At 43.1% G+C, this 20,735-nt stretch overlaps 1 protein-coding gene across 1 annotated transcript in view; it reads right to left on the reverse strand.

The window, feature by feature from the left end:
• The window catches only part of Slc4a5 (solute carrier family 4 member 5), a 106,230-nt gene that overhangs the window by 4,710 nt on the left and 80,785 nt on the right, over nucleotides 1–20,735 (reverse strand). Inside the window, exons 17-24 of the mRNA XM_076833608.1 lie at nucleotides 19,759–19,959; nucleotides 15,628–15,741; nucleotides 13,947–14,108; nucleotides 12,996–13,174; nucleotides 11,653–11,725; nucleotides 6,303–6,371; nucleotides 5,494–5,667; nucleotides 1,616–1,771 (exon numbers count right to left, since the gene is read on the reverse strand). Coding sequence (XP_076689723.1) covers nucleotides 1,616–1,771; nucleotides 5,494–5,667; nucleotides 6,303–6,371; nucleotides 11,653–11,725; nucleotides 12,996–13,174; nucleotides 13,947–14,108; nucleotides 15,628–15,741; nucleotides 19,759–19,959 — 1,128 coding nt within the window. The remainder of the gene's footprint in view (nucleotides 1–1,615; nucleotides 1,772–5,493; nucleotides 5,668–6,302; nucleotides 6,372–11,652; nucleotides 11,726–12,995; nucleotides 13,175–13,946; nucleotides 14,109–15,627; nucleotides 15,742–19,758; nucleotides 19,960–20,735) is intronic.

Raw genomic sequence — 20,735 nt, forward strand, 5'->3', positions numbered from 1 at the left:
AATGCATACATCCACAATGTGCAAACCACCATTCCTCCACATCCAGACTAAACAGGGGGTGCTGCAAATGCTCTTGGACCCACTAAGGAAAAATGGACACAATTGGCCCACCATTTTAGATACCCAGTAGACAGGAAAGGAACTCATCCAGGAATATCACTCAGAACAGTTTCATTATCATGCAACCAGTCATTTGGGACTGAACCTCACCATATCTATGTTGCTATAAAGACATGTATAAAATGAATTTGTGAACATTGAATCCCATTTTTTTCCATTAAATGTATCATATAATCCTGAGATGCTTTACCCTCAACCATGGAATGGTTCCTGACATGTGAGATCCACTCCAATATTTACTGAATGAACCAATGAAAAAAAATAAGCATTTGTCTTTAAAAGACACCTGGACTCTGTTTCTTTCTTTTAGAATCTACTTTTGAAAATTATCTACAAAAAACATGTGAATAAATTATAAGGGGGCTGGGGTTGTGGCTCAGGGGTACAGCGCTTGCCTAGCACATGTGAGGCACTGGGTTCCAATCCTCAGCACCACATAAAAAAATAAACAAAAAAATTGAGACCTTCCCCTTCCTGCAAGATAGGGGAAGTTTTGGCCAATTACAACCATCAAAGGATGGTTTAATCACCAACCAGTGAGCAAGGATTTGCCTGTGAACAGCTTTAATTTGCAAAAAGGTGAGATCCCAGGAAAACAGGATAAGGTGGATAAAGGATTGTGATTCAGGTACAATTGGGAGACTGGGAGACTGGGAGTCAGGCATGGTCTCAGGAAATGACATGGCAGTTCAGTATATGGAAAGCATGAGTTAAAGAATGATTTCCTAATTCCCTCTTAGACATTTAGCTGTCTGTCTATGTTGGGTAAAACACTTCCCTTTGGAGGGACAGTGTCGCCATTTGTAATGAACATTTGAACCAAATACTCTTTCTGCCTAATGTTCTGAGATTTGCTATAACTTCTGGGCTGGCTCCTTGTCTATTGACTGAGTGTTTGGGGGTAGGATGTGGAGGAAGCATGGGAGAGGAGAGGGATAGATGGGGCAATCAGGTAGTCCCAGGCATGGAAGAGGAACCATTCTCTTTTCAGTGGGGACACATACCTCTCCCCCAATTTTTGTTCCCAATACTTTCGGGGTAGGCCCAAGCAAAGCTTATCTCTAGTTCCTCCTGCCTATCCCAGAGTCCAGTCTACTTAAAAGTCCCTATCAGACCTCTCCCCACAGGCCTGCTACATTCTTTGGAGGTTACTCCTTATAAAGGCCTTCAATTTTGGAACCATCTCCTGGTCCATTCTCTCAGGAATCTGTGCCACTATTGACAATAGTCCTGAAAACCAGAAATGGGAGTGAGCTTTCCTAGTCAACTGCTCCTGGGCAGGGAGGCTCACTGGCTCTGGCCCAACCTGAGGACATTTACAAGAACAGATGAGCTCTCAGCACCCCAGACCAAGGCAAGTAGAAGCCCTAGCTTATCCTGGACTGGGTGCAGGCACTTTTACAGTTGCGTGAAAATCCACCCTCTCCCTGGCCCTGGTGGAAGCAGAAGGATCTATTGGTCCCCCGACTCTGCCCAGGCCTCATGTCTTCCCCACCTCCTCATCGCTATCCTCGTGGGCCCCTTTCTTTCTCTTCTTCTTCTTGTCTGTCTCCTTTTTCTCCTTCTCTGGCAGGATGTTGTCAATCCAGGCCAGGTCATGCTGGGAGAAGATGAAGTCCAGAAGCCTTCGGACAATGATGAGGCCCAGGATCTGTGGTAGGAAGACAGACAGAGAGGCTGAAGTTTTGTGAGAGTTCAGAGAAAATGATGGGCTAAATAATTCCTTCTTCCTCAGTCAGCTGAGTTCAGGCAGCTCTTGTGATCCGTCTTTGGAGCCATTCCAAAGTCCTCACAAACCATGTTCACCTCCCCTGTTCCCCTGGTTCCTCTCCTTTGGCTTCTCAGGTGAGTGACTATGACTACCAGTGACTGCATGGGACAGAGCCTGTGTCAGCTGAAGTGGGGAGCCAGCACAGAGACCATGGCTGGTCTTTCTTTAAGTGGTTCTCACACGCGAGTGTACTTTAGGATCACCTGGTGGGCTTGTTAATACAACATTACTGGGTACCACCCCAAAGTTTCTGATTCATCAGGTCTGGGGTAGAGCCTGAGAATCTGTATCTCTATAAGTTTCTCAGGTGATGTTAGTGCTGCTGGCCCAGGGATCACACTTTGAGACCCACTGCCTCTCTACTCCTATTTCTTTTCTTTTTAAAATTAGTTCTTTTTAGATATAGTATAGTGCATTTTGACATGTTATTCAGACATGGAATATGACTTATTCTAATTAGGATCCCATTCTTGTGGTCGAACATAATATGGAGTTACATTGGTCATGTATTCATATATGAATGTAGGAAAGTTATATCTGATTCATTCTACTGTCTTTCCAATTCCCATCCCTCCTCCTGTCCCTTCATTCCCCTTTGTCTAATCCAATGAACTTCTATCCTTCCCTTCCTCATCCTCCTTTGCTGTGTATTAGCATCCACATATCAGAGAGAACATTCAGCCTTTGGTGTTTTGGGGATTGGCTTATTTCACTTGACATGATAGACTCTAGTTCTATCCATTTACTGGCAAATGCCATTATTTCATTCTTCTTTATGGCTGAGTAATGTTTCATCATGTATATATACCATATTTTCTTTATCCATTCATCTATTGGAGGGCACCTAGGTTGGTTCCATAGCCTAGCCATTGTGAATTGCTCTGTTCCCATTTTTAAGACCTGTCAAACTCTCCATTAACAAAAGCCAAATAAAATATAGTAAGCTATATGGAATTTCTAAAGAAAGTTTGGTTCTGTTCAGAATGAACAAATTAAAGGGAGAAATAAGTGATATTTTAACAAACTCAGTGGACCCAGAATGGTCTGTTATACATATTGTCTTTTTTTACCACTGAAAACTGGCCATTAAATGAGGCAAGGAAGCAAACCCTTCTAGCTGGATTTAATACTGGTTCCTCACTGATATAATTTTTTGAGCATGAAGAGCTCAGGCATCAGATAAACCTGAGTTAAAAAACTCCTGGATCTGGCAGGGCATGTGGTACACACCTAATTGTAAGGCTGAGGCAGGAGAACTGCAAGCTTAAGGCCAGCCTTGGCAACCTAGAGAGACCCAGTCCCAAATAAAAAACTAAGAAAGGGTTGGGGATGTAACTCAGTGGCAGAGCATTCCTAGGTTCAATCTCCAGTACCACCAAAAAAAAAAAAAAAAAAATCAAAACACCACAACAACAATAAACTCCTGACTCTGAGCAAATCAATGGTTGCTAGGGACAGGGGTGGCAAAGGGTTGTCTACATATAGGGCAACAAGAGAGAACTTGGGGGTGATGGAGCTGTTCTGTATCAACTACAGTGGTAGAATCACCATTCTTTACATTTGCCAAAACTACAGAACAGAGTGAATTCTACTGTATTTAAAAATAATCAGGAGCACTGGGCACAGTGGTGCACACCTGTAATCCCAGCAGCTTGGGAGGCTGAGGCAGGAGGATAGAGAGTTCAAAGCTAGCTTCAGTAAAATCAAGACACTAAGCAACCCAGTGAGACTCTGTCTTTAAATAAAATACAAAGTAGGGCTGGGGATGTGGCTCAGTGGTCAAGTGCCCCTGAGTTCAATCCTGGGTACCAAAAAAAAAAAAAAAAAAAAGGCCAGGAGGGGTGCAGATCTTGCTCTGTCCTGCCCTGAGTTTGTCACTCCCTGTGCTTTCTGAGCCTCATCTTTCTGATTGTAAACTATGGGTAAGTAGTAGTGCTTCAGGGGCTGGTGTGGGCTGAGTGGAACAGCACTCAGTACTGGCAATCATGACTATCACTATCCTTCCCTTCCTAATCTCTGAGGCCCAGGAAGACACTGTTGGGGAGGATCCGTGTCCCTTTCCCTGGAGTGGTGGTTCTCAACCCTGGCTGCATATTTATGCTCCCTGTAGACTTACTTAAAATACCAAAGCCTGGGATTCCTGAAGATATTCTGATTTAGTTGATTTCATAGTTTTTAAAGAACAGCCAGAGTCAAGAATCACTTACTAGAGATCTCCTAGGAGTGCACATTTCCACAAGTGTCCTTGATTTGGTTCCTAATCTAGGCCTGCAGGCTTTCTGGGAGCATTAGCCCCCAAGCTTCAGTCCCCCAGCAAGGGCTGGGCAGCTTCCTTCTGGTCGGGTTATCTAGAGGGCCAGATGCAACAGGTTTTTGTTTGTTTTTATTTTTATTTATTTGTTTGTTTGTTTGTTTGTTTTGTATCAGGGATTGAACCCAGGGGGCTTAACCACTGAGCAACATCCCAGCCCTTATTTATTTATTTATTTATTTTTAGTGCCTGGGTTTGAACCCAGGATGCTTAACTACAGAGTCACATCCCCACCCTCAGCATTGTTTTGAAAATATTTTTTGTTGGGGCTGGGGATGTGGCTCAAGCGGTATTGCGCTCGCCTGGCATGCATGCAGCCCGGGTTCGATCCTCAGCACCACATACAAACAAAGATGTTGTGTCCGCTGATAACTAAAAAATAAATATTAAAATTCTCTCTCTCTCTCCCCCTCTCTCACTCTCTCTTTAAAAATATATATATATATTTTGTTGTACATGGATACAATACCTTTATTTTTATGGGGTGCTGAGAATCAAACCCAGTGCCTCATGCATGCTAGGCAAGCCCTCCACCTATAAGCCACAACCCTAGCCCAACATCTCCAGCATTTTTTATATTTTATTTTGAGTCAGGGTCTTGCTGAGTTGCTTAGGGCCTCTCTAAATTGCGGAGGCTGGCTTTGAACTTGCAATCCTCCTGCCTCAGCGTCCCCAGTCACTAGGATTACAGGCGTGGCTGTTCTTAACTTTATTCTGGAATAACTTCGAATTTCCATAAAATATAAAAGAATAGTCAAAGAATGCCCAGCTCAAACTTTATATTGTCATTGGGTTTTTGAAATTCCTGATCTCTGATTCTGTTCCCTCCCTGCACCACTAACATACTATTTACCATTTCAAATTCGTTAATTTTGCACGGGGAGAAGATTTATATTTAGTATGCATCGGCTTTCGAGATTGGCTTGAGGTTTGGCAGTAGAGAACTCGGGTCTGAAGTTGAATGTGTCCAGCTTCTCCAATTCCACATTACGGGCCTTTCCCCAGCAGGAAAGTTGGGTGGGGACCTCAGCATGCGGGTTGTCACTGCAAGATCCACCTGCCACACTGACATTCTTTCCTCCGCGCTTCTCTCTATCCTCCTCCTGGTCTGGCCTCACAACTCTAAATTTGTTCTGGACTGACTTCTGTCACCCAAAGGAACCAAACGAAGCCACTGGGGAGAAAGCTAAGGGTGCTGCGAGGTGACGCACTTGCGGCACTGCTGGACCTCCTAGGCGAAGCCTGCCTAGACCAACCTGCCCAGCAGCGGAGAAGCCTGCGCCCACCTTACCATGACAGGGAAGATGATGGCTGCCACAGTGGACTTGAGGATCCAGAGCACAGCCAGGCAGACGATCTGCACCAGGGTGAAAAGGTGGATCCTGCGCAGGGGTACATGGCGAAGGAAGGCGTGGTCTGGTTGGTGCTTCGCCGGCATCAGGAAGAGCTTGCATCGTTCCCAGAACTAACAAGGATAGTGAGGGCTCAGCAAGGTTGCCAGAAATATTCCCCGCCCCGGCATCCCTCCGCAGGTCCGCTGGGGTATGGGGTTAAGGGAAGGGGTGACTTGGTAGGGTCTCAAGAGGGGACTCTTGTTCAGGCATTAAGTAAGACACTCTGGAGGTGTCTAGGCAGGATGCAATATTGGAGGGAGGGAGGATCCTGAGGCCTGGGTGAGGGGAATGGACCTGGAGGTGGCTGCAAAATGAACATGGTCTGTTCAAGGAAAATGCAGTTTAATGGACCCACAAACTATCCAAGTCATCTTGGGATTTTGTGGTTAATATAGAACAAAACAAAGCAAAAAACTTTCTTCTGTGGAGTTGTCTTAGGGAAGAGAAGAGAGAGGTACAGTGAAGTGCTCTTTGGAGTTGGCTTGACCCAGGTTTTGAGTTATGAGTCGCAGTCTCCCCACCTGGGAGATTGGGATCAAAGGACCTAATTATATAGATTAAATGACACCTGTAAAGTGCCTCATATAATTATTTTGCTTCACATAGAATATTGCTATTATTCTTTCACTGAACCAGGAGAGTAAGAATTTGGGGTCTTGGTGACACCAGGGAGTGCTGACTTCAGGTGGGGAGGGGAGGGCCTTACCTGGATGCCATTCAGGGAGGCCACGCCCATGTAGAGGAAGACTCCATACAGCACAGGCATGGGGATGTACTGAAATGAGAGCAGAATTTTGGATTGAACTTCTGCCTGGGATGAGTCCTTGGTCTCCTTGTTCTGGACAAATGTGTCTGCCAACCATAGAGGCATCCAAGGAGGTGTATATTTGGAGGAACTGAGGGTGTCTGAGAGAAGATCTGGAATCAGAGTGTGGGTGCAGGTGGGGATGCACAGCATGCTGCTGTTCTTCCAGTCTGGCCCATCTCCCAGCCCCACGGGAGCCCTGTGGTCTGGCTGAAGACATTTCTAGAAAGTGGGAAAGTCGGGCTGGGGATGTGGCTCAAGCGGTAGCGCGCTCGCCTGACATGCGTGCGGCCCGGGTTCGATCCTCAGCACCACATACAAACGAAGATGTTGTGCCCGCCGATAACTAAAAAATAAATATTAAAATTCTCTTTCTCTCTCTTTAAAAAAAAAAAAAAAAAAAGAAAGTGGGAAAGTTCCACAAACTGCTTATTCCTGCCCCTTCCACTTTCAGCCTTAGCTGAGGCCCCTAAAGTTGCTGGGCCTGCAGGGGGCCAGGGACCTTTGGTGAGTTGACCTAAATCATAGGAAGTACCAAGGCCACTTAACAAAAATCACATATCATACACAATCACAAAAAAGAAGCAAAACAGAAGTATGTAAACTGTTGCCCAGGGTACTGCCTACTAAATCTCTACCTCATCCTTTGATGACAGGATGTCTGAACACCACAAGTTCCTCTTCAGGTAGGCTAGCCAAAACCCGTTGGATCTAAAATGTTTGCCAGAGTAACAGCTGATCTTCAGCTTCATTAAAATCTAGTCTCCATGCTAAAGACACGCTCACTGGCCACACAGTGTCCAGAAACTATAGATCAAAAAGGAGAGTGCATCTGAATTTGTAGAAGTCTCTACCTGTTGCAGGAAATTACATGAATATTCCTTCCCTTCATTAACCTATTCCCTCCCCTCATTTCTGTTGCTCTATACCCAACTTATCAACTCTAAGTAAGTTAAGTCAAATGTGAGCTGGGAACCTACTTCTCCATTCTTCAGTCACTGAATAAAGGCTCGGGCCATGGATGCTCAAGTCAGTCTAGTTACTTGCTTTGTGACATTGAATGGAAAAAGGACCCCTTTAAGTTCTATATTCCAGGGGGACCAACAAATGTGTTAGTAACATAAAAACCACTAATCATCAACTAACACTAGGAGTTTGATGTGCACACACATCAGCAGTTGTTTTCTTTTTCAAAAGTAGATGCATGTAATTCATACTGCACTACCATCATCATTTCAAATCTTTTTAAAAAAATATTTTCTAGTTGTAGATGGACACAACTAGAAAATATTTTATTATTATTATTATTATTTTATGTGGTATCGGGGATCAAACCCAGTGCCTCATGCATGCTAGGCAAGTGTTCTACCACTGAGCCACAATCCTGTCCCCAGCATTTCAAATCTTTAAAACTTTTTTTTTTGAGTACTAGGGATTGAACCCAGAGGCACTCTACCACTGAGCTGCATCCCCAGCTTTTTTATTTTTTATTTTGCAACAGGGCCTTGCTAAGTTGCTTAGGTTGGCCTCAAACTTGTGATCCTCCTGCTTCAGCCTCCCAAGTCACTGAGATTATAGATGTGCACCACCATACCTGGCTTTTAAAAACTTTTTGAGGCATTTCTTCACCTCTGTCCAAGCTGTATTTCTGCTATTTTATCCTCTCCTTTAGCTGTACCCAATTCTTGCCACTGTGAACAAAGGCTGTCCTGCCTTGCTCTGGGTTGTGGTAGAACTCTTTGGTGATCACAAAGTATGATGCTAACAAGGGCTGCTCAACTTGTAGATGCCATTTAAGAATGTTAATGAATCCAGACAAGTAAATAACTTCTATTTTAGGATAAGTTATATTTGTTTGCATACAAAGCACACTTTGGACCTACATGCTATAAACAATCCAAGACATTTGAACTAAAGGTTAAAAAAGGAAATATATGCCAGTGGCACACAGCCATAATCTCAGTGACTCAGGAGGCTGAAGCAGGAAGATTGTAAGTTTGAGACCAGCCTCAGCAATTTAGCAAGGCCCTAAGCAATTTAGCAAGACCTGGTAAGGTAGCCTGGTGGTAAAGTGCCCTGGGTTCAATCCCCAGTACCCCCCCCCCCAATAAAAGGAAATATGTTTCCTTTTTTCATTAGCACATAGTTTATGAGATTTTTGCCAAATTATGAGATAAGGTAAAAATTTTAAGGAATCACTGTCCTAATCACCCTCAAAGTGTGGAGGTAATTGAGAGAGAAATAAACACTTAAATTAAAAAACTTAGCTATCATCTGTAGCAACGCAAACTCAAGTTCACTTACAATTTCCCTTTTTACTCTACTAAGTGTGAAAACAAACTGGATTAAGTCTTAAATGATTTGTAGTCATTAGTGACTGATAAAAAGTTACCTCATTTTCAAGTCAAGGAAATTGTCTTGTAATTTGCAACTTTCCCAGAAAATCCCAAATGCCTATAACATTGTAATCCTACCAGTGATAGGGCTGTGATCTAGAATTCTGGATTCATCAGCACAAATCTTCCTTGTCTCTCCAGGAAAAGGCCCTTTTCAAACATTAATGAAACTAAAAAGTGGCAGAAAGTTACCTCTAGTGTCAGCTTTAGGTCAACAATCATCACAGTACTACAATCATAAGGATGTCAGAACTTTCCTCTGTAATTTTAGACAGGGACCAGGAGAATAACATGGGGTTCATAAGGGAGTTTTAAGGCATCATAGGAGTTCCTCTGAGGCAGAATGCAGAAATCCTCGGTCTCAAAAAGCCATGGGAAGGTGTGAACAAAACAAAACTTCACAGCCTTGGGGTGGACTGGGAAATTTGCTCAATATGTTAAGTAATTTATATCACCCATCAAATACATGCTCACTTCCTCCTACTGAAGCTTCGTTTGACAAGATAATGAAATATTTACAAATCAGTGATGGAAGGCCTAAAGAATATCACTGATCCTCTAACAATAAACATTATTGTCTAATATCAACACAACCATTCATTGATACAGAACGAGAGGGGGAAGGGGCAGAGAGGCTCCTAGATAGAGTCTAGGATCTCATGTCTTGATTAATTATATTTTTCTTGAACAGCTACACCAAATTTCTTTTCTTAAATATAAAATGAATCCAGTATTTAGTACTGATGTCAGTTACTAATTATACTTTAATTAGTTAGCTAACAGTTTTGAAAGCCTAGCTTTATAAAAAAGTACGTACCTTAATAAAATTCAATCAGAAATCCTAAATCTTATAATTTAAAACCCTAGACAGGTCAGTTCTGCTACAAAATTTGTCAAATAGATTAAACGTTGGATAAATCAAGTGTATTGATCTTTTTTTTTTTTTTTTTTTTTTTTTTTTGGTATTATTCTGGAAGAATACTGGTGGGCAGATATTCAAATCCTTTTGTGCTTTGATTGAATGCAAAGATACTATCAAAGCACTTGGAGCCATATGGAACCTTGCAAACTTTTCCTTGACTGTCAGAACAATAACATTTCCCCATATCTGACTTACTCTCTTTAAACAATGTATTTTACAACATTTGGCCCAAGAATTGTAGCAAAAGGGAATTTCTATTATTGCTCAAAATGTCACCCAAGAGGGAGCAATGTGACTGTACATCATTTAAAGGATGACCACACCAAAGGCTTTAGCAATGCAAATTTTATGCACAGGACTATTTTCCTTCTTTTTTTTTTTTTTTTTTTTTTGTTCTTTTCTTTTTTTCCTATAGGGCGGAGGATCAAGCCCAGGACTTCCTGCATGCTAGCAGGAAGTGGTAGGTAAGTGCTCTACCACTGAGTTATACCCCACAGCCCTCATTTCAATTATTTTAATTATACTGCAGTCAGCATGTGACCTACATTAAGAAGATACACAACATTAGAACAAAAACAATAATTTACTAAAATCAGAGGTCAAAAGTGTGAGTGTAAAGGCCTAGAAAATGTATACACAGAATATGAGAAATGTGTTCATGAAAGAATCCATCATGTTGTAAAAGGAACAAAAGGAAGGAAACCATAGTGGAATTTTTTAACTGCTTTGTTTCTATTCAGCTATGCATCAAAAGCTCGTGTGCAAAGACTGAATTAATGAACATGCTCAGCAGCTGGGCGGCCTGCCTGGGACTGCCTGAAGTCTGAGTCTGCAAAGATAGCCAGGGGTGCTATGTGCAAAGTGTTTCTAGGAACTTTTGGCCACTAAAGTATGCTGTTTTTAGGTTCAAATTATTTTTTTACACAAATGCTTGTCAGGCGGTATCAGGAATGATACGCATGATGGTTCTTTTGAGCCCTTTCCACAAAAGTCAGCATTCTCTGGCCATTTAAAATACACTCTTAAATAAACGAAACCATCTGTGTGTAACCTGTCTCCTACACAATGAAAACATTTCTTTAAAACTCCCCAACCTTAAAACAATTGCTCAGGTGTGCCCAGCACTGATTCTCAAGCCAGAAATTTTTTTTATACTAAATGAATCAATCAGTATCATGGTTCTCTAGTCTTTGTCTTTTAATAAGGTCAACCCCCAAATGAGCTGTTTTAAGACATTCAGAGAGGGAAAAGAACCGCAAAGATTGGAGCAATTACAGGTAACCTTAATTCAGCAATGAAAGTCTTATGTGTGCACTGATTGAGGGAAAGGGCCATTGATAGGCGACTGGCTGCAGTTGAGACAACTGGTGGGAACACCCTAGTTCTGACTGGAAAGTGACCATTCTGGCTCAATGTCCCCCTGTTGTAGTTAGTCTCTTCTAGCAGGTCCAGTGGGACATGAGCAAGAGAATCTTCCAATTGTATGGGAAAAAGTCACTTAGGAGCTCGACAAATTCAAATCAGAGGAGCAGAGAATAGGCCTGGAACACAGCTTAAGAGTTCTCCTCCCAGAGGTTTAAACTTCAGAAAATGGGTGAGCAAGAAGGCCTCCAGTGAGCTTGGGTGATTCCTGATCTAAGCAGGGACAGAACTTGGCAGAACTTTCCCAGGGGACAGTGTCCTCTGGGAAGGTGAGAGTGTGGGCGGCTGTGAGAGAGCAGAGAGGATGGGTGATGATCACAGATGATACCACTTTACAGAGAACAGTGGCAATGGCTCTGAAATATCACTTTAGCCTACTGAAAATCCTGCCTTTTTAGGGACCTGTTGGCCAGTGATATCTGGGTTGTGTAGGGACACTCCCCATGCCTGAGTCTTCTGCTCTGTGTCTTTTCAGGTGTGACGGGGCCCTGGGTGGGATGCAAAGCCTCACCTTCAGGACAGGAGCCAGGAAAACAGAGGTCCCTGTCAGGATGAAGACGATGATCCCAGTCACTCTTTGTTCCCTGGTGGAGAAGAGCACAGTCAGGGGAGATCCAGAGATACTCAGTGACCATTCCCAGCCTCCTGCCTCTCTGTGGGCCCTCAAACTTGTGTCCAAGGCCATGGCTTGTGCATCAGGCTCTGCCTTTTAGCCTAAGGCCCAGCTGCCCTACACAGGGAAGATAGGGGCGCCCCTGAAGGAGGCCAGGGCATTTTTCAGGGGCATGAAGGAACTTGTTCAGTACAGTGCCTAATAGCTGGGTGCTTGATCCTGATGGACTTCCATTGAATCTTGGCTCTGCCATTTACTCATTGTGGGATATCAGACAAGACCATGATACCTTGAGCCAGTAGAATAGAGATAATGACATCTACATTGGGAGATTGTTGTAATAAAAAGTGCTGATTACCTTGCTTTTTGGAAGTAAGATCCCACTTTGGCAGGGCATGACTGATGCTGGGGAAGGGGGCCTGGCTTCCAGTGGAGGAGATGTCAGAGGTTGAGGCAGGTAAGTTTTCCTGAGTGCCCAGGCACTAACATAGCCCAGGTTGGAGCCCTGGGCTCTGGGGAAGATGGCTTAGACCAGGAGCTCAGGAGACAGGAAGGGGACAGTGTCCTATCTAGTCCTGAGCCCTACATGAGGCAGAGAAGCCTCTCACAGAGCAGATCAGGTAGCCTACATATCCCAAAGCAGTAGGGAGAAACTTCCATTAGGAGAATGCCAGGATTTGGTGTAAGCCTCAGAGGCTCTATAGGGCAGATGTGATTCCCAGCCCAAAACAGCTTGGAGACCTGGCGTGGGGCATGATATGAGGAGCAAGGGAAAGAACATGTCAGGACCATGTGTAGAGGATAGTGGTGGTCCCAGGAAGGCTTTTTGGAAGAATATAAAGCATTGGAAAATAGGAGACCCAGGGGACTGGAGGGTCTTGAAGAAGAGAAAAGGGAAGGACAGGAAGAGGTTCTATCATGGTCTATGAGATGAATCTTTGGAGTTCATGTGTGTATAGGCATATTTGTATATGTATGTGTGCATGTGTGCGTGCATGTGCATGTGCTACTTGGAGACTATTTCTTAATAGTCTTAACTTTTTTCTTAAAAAGTACCACTTAGAAATAAATTTTCATCTCCCTTCTTCCCTCCCTTCCAATATCACTCCTGTCCCTAGTTCCTGGGCTGTCAGAGCAGGGACCCTTTGTCCCTAGATTCCTTAATGGTAAGAATAGCTGCCTTCCCCTTCCCTAGATGGGTCACTCCTGTTTAGGTGATCCAGGCCCTGACCTCCTCCTACCTGACTCCCAGGAACTGGGGCTGCTCCCCAGGGGCGCTGGTCTCCGTCTCCATCTTGAGGCTGTCGATGTGGGCAATGGAGATGACTGTGGCAGCCACATACCAGGGGAGCCCCGTGAAGGAGCACAGGGCCATGAGGATGCCCACCCAGAAGAGGTCCAGATGGTAGCCAGCAGCCTTCTGCACAGGTGGTAGGATGGGAGAAGCTTCTGGGAGCCTGTTTCTCCTCAGAGCAGCCATTTTGTGGAACACAGTCAAAGGCTCCCCTGCCTTCCAGAGTGCACTCTGAGGGGCTACCACTCTTACCTCTTACAGAGGTGCTCTCTGTAAGAACTTTAGAGGTGTTCAGGTCTCACCTCCCTCAAAGGTGGCTTTAGTTGCCACCTTGTCTGAAAGGGTGAACCAAGTAAGGGACATAGGTAATGAAGGAGAGGGATGTTCCGGCTTGGAAAAGTCCTAGGTTTGGGTCCCCGGGGAGAAAGGTTTCCACCCAGTGGCCACAGTATCTGCAGTTCCTGAATGAGATGCCCCAGCTGGGACCCTCGATTGGTCTATATTGGGGTCAAGGAGAGAGTAGCCCAAGTCTTCTTGGACCCAGAGGCATGGAGAGAGAGGAGTTTCAGGGACCAAGGAGGCTAAGGAAGTTCCTCTGCCTTATGACTTCAGGCTTGTCCTCCTGTCAGCATCTGCTTAGACTCCTAAATTCACTCTCAGGAGGTACAGAGTTGGAGGGTCACTTTGGAAGAGGCAAGGGTTCTGTATGCAGGGGCCCAGCCTGGGCTTGGGCTTGGTCCTGGTCCTCAAAATCATCTGGCCCTGCTGGAAGTCACCCCACCCCCCACCCACTCTCACAACACATCAAGTGGGAACTTGTCTTCTGCTCAAAGTATTGAAAGAAGCCTCTCCCTCCTTTAATCCTTCTAACTTTGCTCCTGGCAAAGGATAGCCTTACCTTCAGCTTGTTCTCCTTCCGGTTAACAATGACAGCTGTGATCTGCTGGTCCATGAAGATCAGGATGGTCACCAGTAGGGCGGGCAGGATGCTCGCCAGGTACACCCACCACGGGTTCTTCCCAAAGGGGGCCACGAACCAGCCTCGGTCAGGCCGTGTGGGCTGAGCAGAGCAAATGAAGAGGGCCCTTTCCTCTCTCTCTTGCCAGGTGCTTGCCTGCTGGCCCCTTTCCTACCACCTCACTTTTTCCCCAACTGGGAGAACTTTTTAAGAACAATATTTTTCCCTCAAGGACAATAGGCACCTGCAACTTTAAATAGATCACAGAGGCACATAGCTATGGGAAGTGGCATGAATACAGGTGGGGGCTACAGAATTAATGGGATAATTTGCTGTGATTGCCCTAGGATTGGTTGGGAAACAGAAATAAAGATCAGAAGACAGCTGAATATGCAGTCACTAATTGCAAAAGAACAAAAAGCAGAAATGAGGTCCAAGAGACAAGAATAAAGGATTCAGTGCATTATAGAATTGTCTGTAAAACAACAAACACCGTGGGCTGGAGATGTAGCTCAGTGGTGGAATACTTGCCTAGCGTACATTGAGGCCCTGGGTTCCATTCCCAGTACTTCAAAACAAAACACCGAATATCAACTCAGACTGGCAAACGGGACAAAGGGGTTAGCTATTGCAGAAGCTGACGTTTATAATATTTTATATTTAAAAGAAAGGGACACTTTTATTTTGAAGAGCCAGCATGAGTTGTATGAGATGTATTTAAGCTACTCAGTAAAACCCTGAAAAAATATTATGAAGATCAAGGCCTCAAAGGCAGAGGAACATTCTAGAACCTGGACTTCCTATCTTGCTTAGATGGCAAGTGCATTTGTGAGGGAACAGGGCTTGAGCTTAGCCACAAACAAATGGCACCAACTATGGACTAATGGGTAATTTCTGACAGTGGTTTTGAATTTTGAACATGTTCAGAATCACCTAAAGTGCCAGTTTAAACACAAATTGCTGGGTTCTACCCACAAGACTTTCAGATTCCATACTTCTGAGATGGGAATAAGAATATGAGAATTTGCATTTCTTTCCTTCTTCCCTCCTTTCCCTATCTTCCTTTTTTTCTTCCTTCCTTCCTTCCTCCCTCCTTCCCTCCCTTCCTTCCTTCATTTATCTAGGAAGGGACTCACTAGCCCAACCTAGTCTGGAATTCCTGACCTCAAGCAGTCCTCCCACCTTGGGAGTACTGGGAGTAAAGACTCACCAAGAACAAGTTCCCAGGTGACAATGTGACACTAGTCCAGGGACCACACTTTGAGAATCACTGTTACAAGGGGTCATTTTCAGTATATTCCAGTTGGCCAAGTTTGTAGACTGTCATAGGTGAGGAAATTGGAAACCCATATATAGAAGTCAAAAGGCTTCAGCTGGACTGGAGTGTGGATTCTAGCACCTTCCCTACTCCTTAGGGTACACAGCAAGATTTCATTCTAAATATGTCCCCATCCAACTCTCAAAGGACTGCCCCTGGGAGGCTGTGCAGAAAATGGTAGAGTGTACACTGAGAACCTACAGGGTGACTTGGTTGAGAGAAGAATGTTGAGTGTAGAGGAGATAAGGACTATAGCTCATGGGCAGGCAGGGCAATTTCCTGGATCAGGGGCAAGGGGCAAACCTTGATGACATTGGGCACGTGCAGCTTGGGGGTTTCCAGGCCAAAACAGGCATCGATTCCACAGAACATCAGGATGGAGAAAATAATGGAAAAGTCAGCCACCAGGGCACGGACCTACAGAAAAAAGAGAAGCTAGTGAGTGAAACATCCACCCTGCTCCAGGCTGACCCAATCTGCAGGTGGCAAAGAGGAGACCCCTTAAAGGCAGGACCCTGAAGTCAGCAGGCCTATGCTCAAATCCTGGTTCTTCTCCTTGCTGGCTGTGTGACCTTGGGGAAGCATGCCATAGAGCCTGTTTCTTCCATTATGAAAAGAAGATAAAGATAGTACCTACCTTCAGGTGCAAGGGAGCTGTGGCACATTTAGAGTGCTTGGGATACCGGTGGTCAAAGTGGGAGTTGTTAGGATGTTGGGTGGCCCTGGAAACCCTTGCTGAAGATGTGTTCTGATATGACACACTGGACAGGGCCAGCTGCTGGGTGGTGAGGGCAAGTGTTAAACTTGGAAGGAAACCCTAGCTCTCAAAAACATGACAAGTTGTCACACCCCTGGGCTGGGAGGGGAAACTCTCACCCCTGCCCCAATTACATAGGGGACCTCTAGCTACTCTCAAACCTTCTGTCCACCAAGAGTGTCCAGCCCATTATTCTTATTTCTGGGAGACCTATTCCAGGCTAGTTCTGGATCTGACTTCCCTGCCCTTTCTGAAAGTATCCTCTGACCCCATCCCTCCCCTTATTCTATATTGGGAAGTCTCAGGGCACAGGGTCCCCCAATGTCTATCTGCTACCTTTTTTTATATCTCTTCAGAGAAAGCAATTTGAAGGGGCAGAGGCAGGTGAGGACACATCCTACTTCCCATTCAAATTGTATTAATATAACATGTGACTGATTGAAAATTCACTTAGTGTAAAAAAGACAGTGGAGAGCAAAGTCCCTACTTTAGCTTTTCTAATTCTGGTCCCACCTTCCTGACATATGTCTTGGTTTTAGTTGTTTCTGGAGGTTTATTCCATGTCAGTTAATATGTTTATAGTTTCATATTTTGATTTACTAATTAAAGGCATTACTATAAAGTTTAGACTTACTTATATTACCCCTCCTTCCCTTTCCCCATTCCTAATTTCTGTTATTCATTTTAAAACTCTTTCTATGGGCTTCCTTTGTACTTTTGTGTTATGTAATTAAATATCTCATAACTCTTGCCAATATCTCTCATTCTCTGTCACGTGAGGTGAGGATCACTGTACTTGAGCTTGTCACCACCTCTCTTACTTGTCCCCCTTCCACCTATGATGCCTTCACTTTGATCTTTACATGTCAAAGCTGAGGAGATCATACACTGTTGTGTAGACACATCTTTTGTGTTTTAACTGTAAGTGGATTCCGAAAGGTGAAAATCAATAACATCTTTATGTTGTTAGGATCGTATCAGCGTTGGTCACAGCAGAACCAAGTAGTATGCTACATTTATATTTCTTTTCCACAATTTTCCTAGCACTGAAATAAAAATGTTATCAAGTTAACTATGTGAATCTGCCATTTTTTTTGTAGGACAAAACAGTCAAATATAGGACATTTCATATGGTCCAATCCCATATGAAGATAGACAAAATAAACAGCTGTGAACTCCCCTGCTCCTTAATAAAAATTTACCCATCCAGTGGACAATCTCTCCTGTCACCCAGTGACATCCCTGTACTAGCTCTCTAAAGAGAACCACTAGTTTGAATTCAGAGTTTACTTTTCCCATGAAGTCTCTACTTAGATTAAGTGTGTACATATCCCTCAACAAAACATGGCATTGCTTTGCTTGTTTTTAAATTTTACATAAAGGGTAACATGTTATTTGTAATCTTCTGCAATTTGCTTTATTTGTTCAACATTATGTTTATGATATTTTTCCTTGTGGATAAATGTAGCTGTAGTCTATATTATTTGCAGCTCAATCTTTGCATGATTATTTTCCATTTGTTTCTTTATTTTCATGTAAATAGTTAAATTTAGATCATTTTCAGTTTTTCTCTTGGAATCAATGTTCCTGTGACTGTTCTTGTACACACCTAAGAATTTCTCTTGGGTATATACCTGGGAGTGGATGTACTGGTTTGAAGGTCCTGTCATCTCCAGCTTTATCATAGAATGCCCATTGCCCTCCAAATTGAACATACCTCTTGACACTCTCATCTATCACTTTCAATCTCCAATACCTGATATTCCAAGGCTTGGAGTGCTAACCAACCTGATGAGTGTAAAATAGTGTAACCTCATTTTTCTCTGCAACACAAAATTCCAGGAGACAAGAAAACAGTTTTTAAGTATTTTAAGGGAAAAATATTGGTGGCCCTAGAAATATTATGCAAATTATTTTTCATCCTGCAAATAACAGACATTCTCTGAATCAGCCACTGCTCTAGCATTTTCACATAAGAAGAGATTAGGGAGATGATGTAGGTGGGAGTGGGGAGCATGTGAGGAAGCTTGTTTTTAGGATTCATTTGTATTGCAGTACCATGAGTTTTTACTTAGTTGTTCTTTTGCAAAGCTTCCTAATGAACCTTTTATTTAGTCTTTAGAAAATATTGGGGAAAATTCAACTATTCATATGATAGTTATAATATTCATTTATTATTAAATGAGTTTATTATTCATAATATTCATTTGCCCTTAGTCATACTATTTATTTAAAATGGCTTTAGGAGAGCATGCATGGGATTTATGGTATGAGTGAGTTGCTAAAATTCTTCCAAGCATCCCTTCCCATGGCACAGCCATTCCTCACATATGTGGTTAATTTTTTTTTTAGTTGTAGATGGACACAACACCTTTATTTTGTTTATTTACATTTTTACGTGGTGCTGAGGATTGAACCCAGTGCCAGTCAAGAGCCCTATCACTCAGCTACAACCCCAGCCTGCAAGTGCAGTTTTGATTAATACATATTTTATTCCAGACACAAACAGAAACTGAAATTTAAAAATAGCAGTGAGTATTTATAATAACATTAAAAATTAGGTTGGGGATATAGCTCAGTTGGTAGAGTGCTTGCCTTGCATGCACAAGGCCCTGGGTTTGATCCCTAGCACCAACCAAAAAAAAAAAAAAAAAAAAAAAAAAGAAAGAAAAGAAAAGAAAGAAGAAGAAAGAAAGAAAGTAGGGCTGGGGATGTGGCTCAAGCGGTAGCGCGCTCGCCTGGCATGTGTGCGGCCTGGGTTCAATCCTCAGCACCACATACAAACAAAGATGTTGTGTCCGCCGATAACTAAAAAATAAATATTAAAATTCTCAAAAAAAAAAAAAAAAAAAAAGAAAAGAAAAAGAAAGTAAAAAGGGGTCTAAGGTTGTAGCTCAGTGGTAGAGTACTTATCTAGCATGTATGAGGCCCTGGGTTCGATCCTCAGCGCCACATAAACAAATAAAATAAAGGTAGGGTATCCATCTACAACTTAAAAAATGTATTTAAAAAAAGTAAAAAGGTCAGTCACAGAGTGGGAAAAGATATCACAACATGAAAGTATTTGTATTCAGAATATATAAAGAACTTTTTCACATCAGAAAGTAAAGAACAACCCAATAAAAACTGTACAAGAGGATTTAAACAGAGACTTCCAAGAAGAAAGTCAAATGGCCTTATGGTCAATAAACACATGACAAGATTTTCAATTTCATTAGTTGTCGGTGCACTGAAAAATTTTAAAAACACATGAGGTATTATTGCACAGGAAGACTAAAGGTAAAAGTTTGAAAATATGAAATATTTGTTGCCAAAGGGCTTATCAACAAGAGATTCCAATTCTCCCTAACTCCAAAGTATGTGTTTTAACTTGAAAAACCCACATGAGCCAGTGCCCACATGGTGGCCCTTTTTTCAAAGGGTACCAAGGATTGAACTCAGAGGCACTTAACCACGGAGCCACATCCCCAGCCCTATTTTGTATTTCATTTAGAGACAGGGTCTCACTAAGTTGCTTAGTGTCTTGCTTTTGCTGAGGCTGGCTTTGAACTTGGGATGCTCCTGCCTCAGCTTCCTGAGCCACTGAGATTACAGGTAGGCATCACCAGCCCAGTTGATGACATTTTTCTCAATAGTTGTTTGACTATAGGTTCTTCCTAACTGCATGGTGCACTTACCTTGGTAGGAAAATAGCGGCTGAATTTGAATTTCTTCAAAGTCAAGGTCATGGAGTAAGTCCCAAAGAAAAGAATGAAGGACATGAGTGCCAGGTCTGGAATGAACTGGCAGGAGTTCCCAAGTAGGCGCCCACCATAGCTCAGACACTCCTTCTTGCTCAGCAGGGACCAGTCCAGTGCTGTGAGGTTAAGGGGATCGTACTTGGAGACCAAACATAAGAGAGAAAGGGTCAGAACCTTCCTGGCAGGTTGGCCTTGTCCTTCCCCTTGCTATCCCAGGCAGCCCACACACCCACCACCATGATGCCTTCAGTAACAGAATGGTGTTCCAGGGGCAGGATTATTCAAGGAGTCATAAGCAGGCAGCTCCCTGGGGGGATTGGAAGCTGACACTTGCTTTTTCATTGTGTTCTGGGGTGCATCCTATATCTTTGCTAGCAATGAGAAACTACGCAGCAGTGGCGGGAATGCCCTCCCCTTCAGTAGGCTGGACATCTGTCCCTGTCTACCAACCATGGGTCTATTGACATCTCACACTATTCTCTCCTCTCCTTCCCTTCTGTCACTCCTTTGCCAGTCCATTCTTAGGTCATTTCAGCTATTTCCCTCGTTTGTGTCCCAGATCCTAAAATTCAGGGCATGCAAAACAACGCAATTTTATATATAAATATAAATTTTATATACTTTGTATCCACGGGTTTTTCTTCTTTGAATTCAACCAACTGTGAATCAAAAATATTTTTAAAAAATTACATCTGTACTAAACATGTACAGACTACTATTACCACCTAAATGATACAATATAACAACCATTTTCATAGCATTTACATTGTATTAGGTATTATAAGTTATCTAAAGATGATTTAAAATATCCAGGAGATGGGGCATATAAATATTATACCATTTTATATAAAGCATTTGAGCATCTATGGATTTTAAAAAATATTTTCTTAGTTGTCAATGGACTTTATTTTATT

Source organism: Callospermophilus lateralis, chromosome 14 (assembly GCF_048772815.1).
Source record: "Callospermophilus lateralis isolate mCalLat2 chromosome 14, mCalLat2.hap1, whole genome shotgun sequence".
NCBI classification, from domain to species: domain Eukaryota; kingdom Metazoa; phylum Chordata; class Mammalia; order Rodentia; family Sciuridae; genus Callospermophilus; species Callospermophilus lateralis.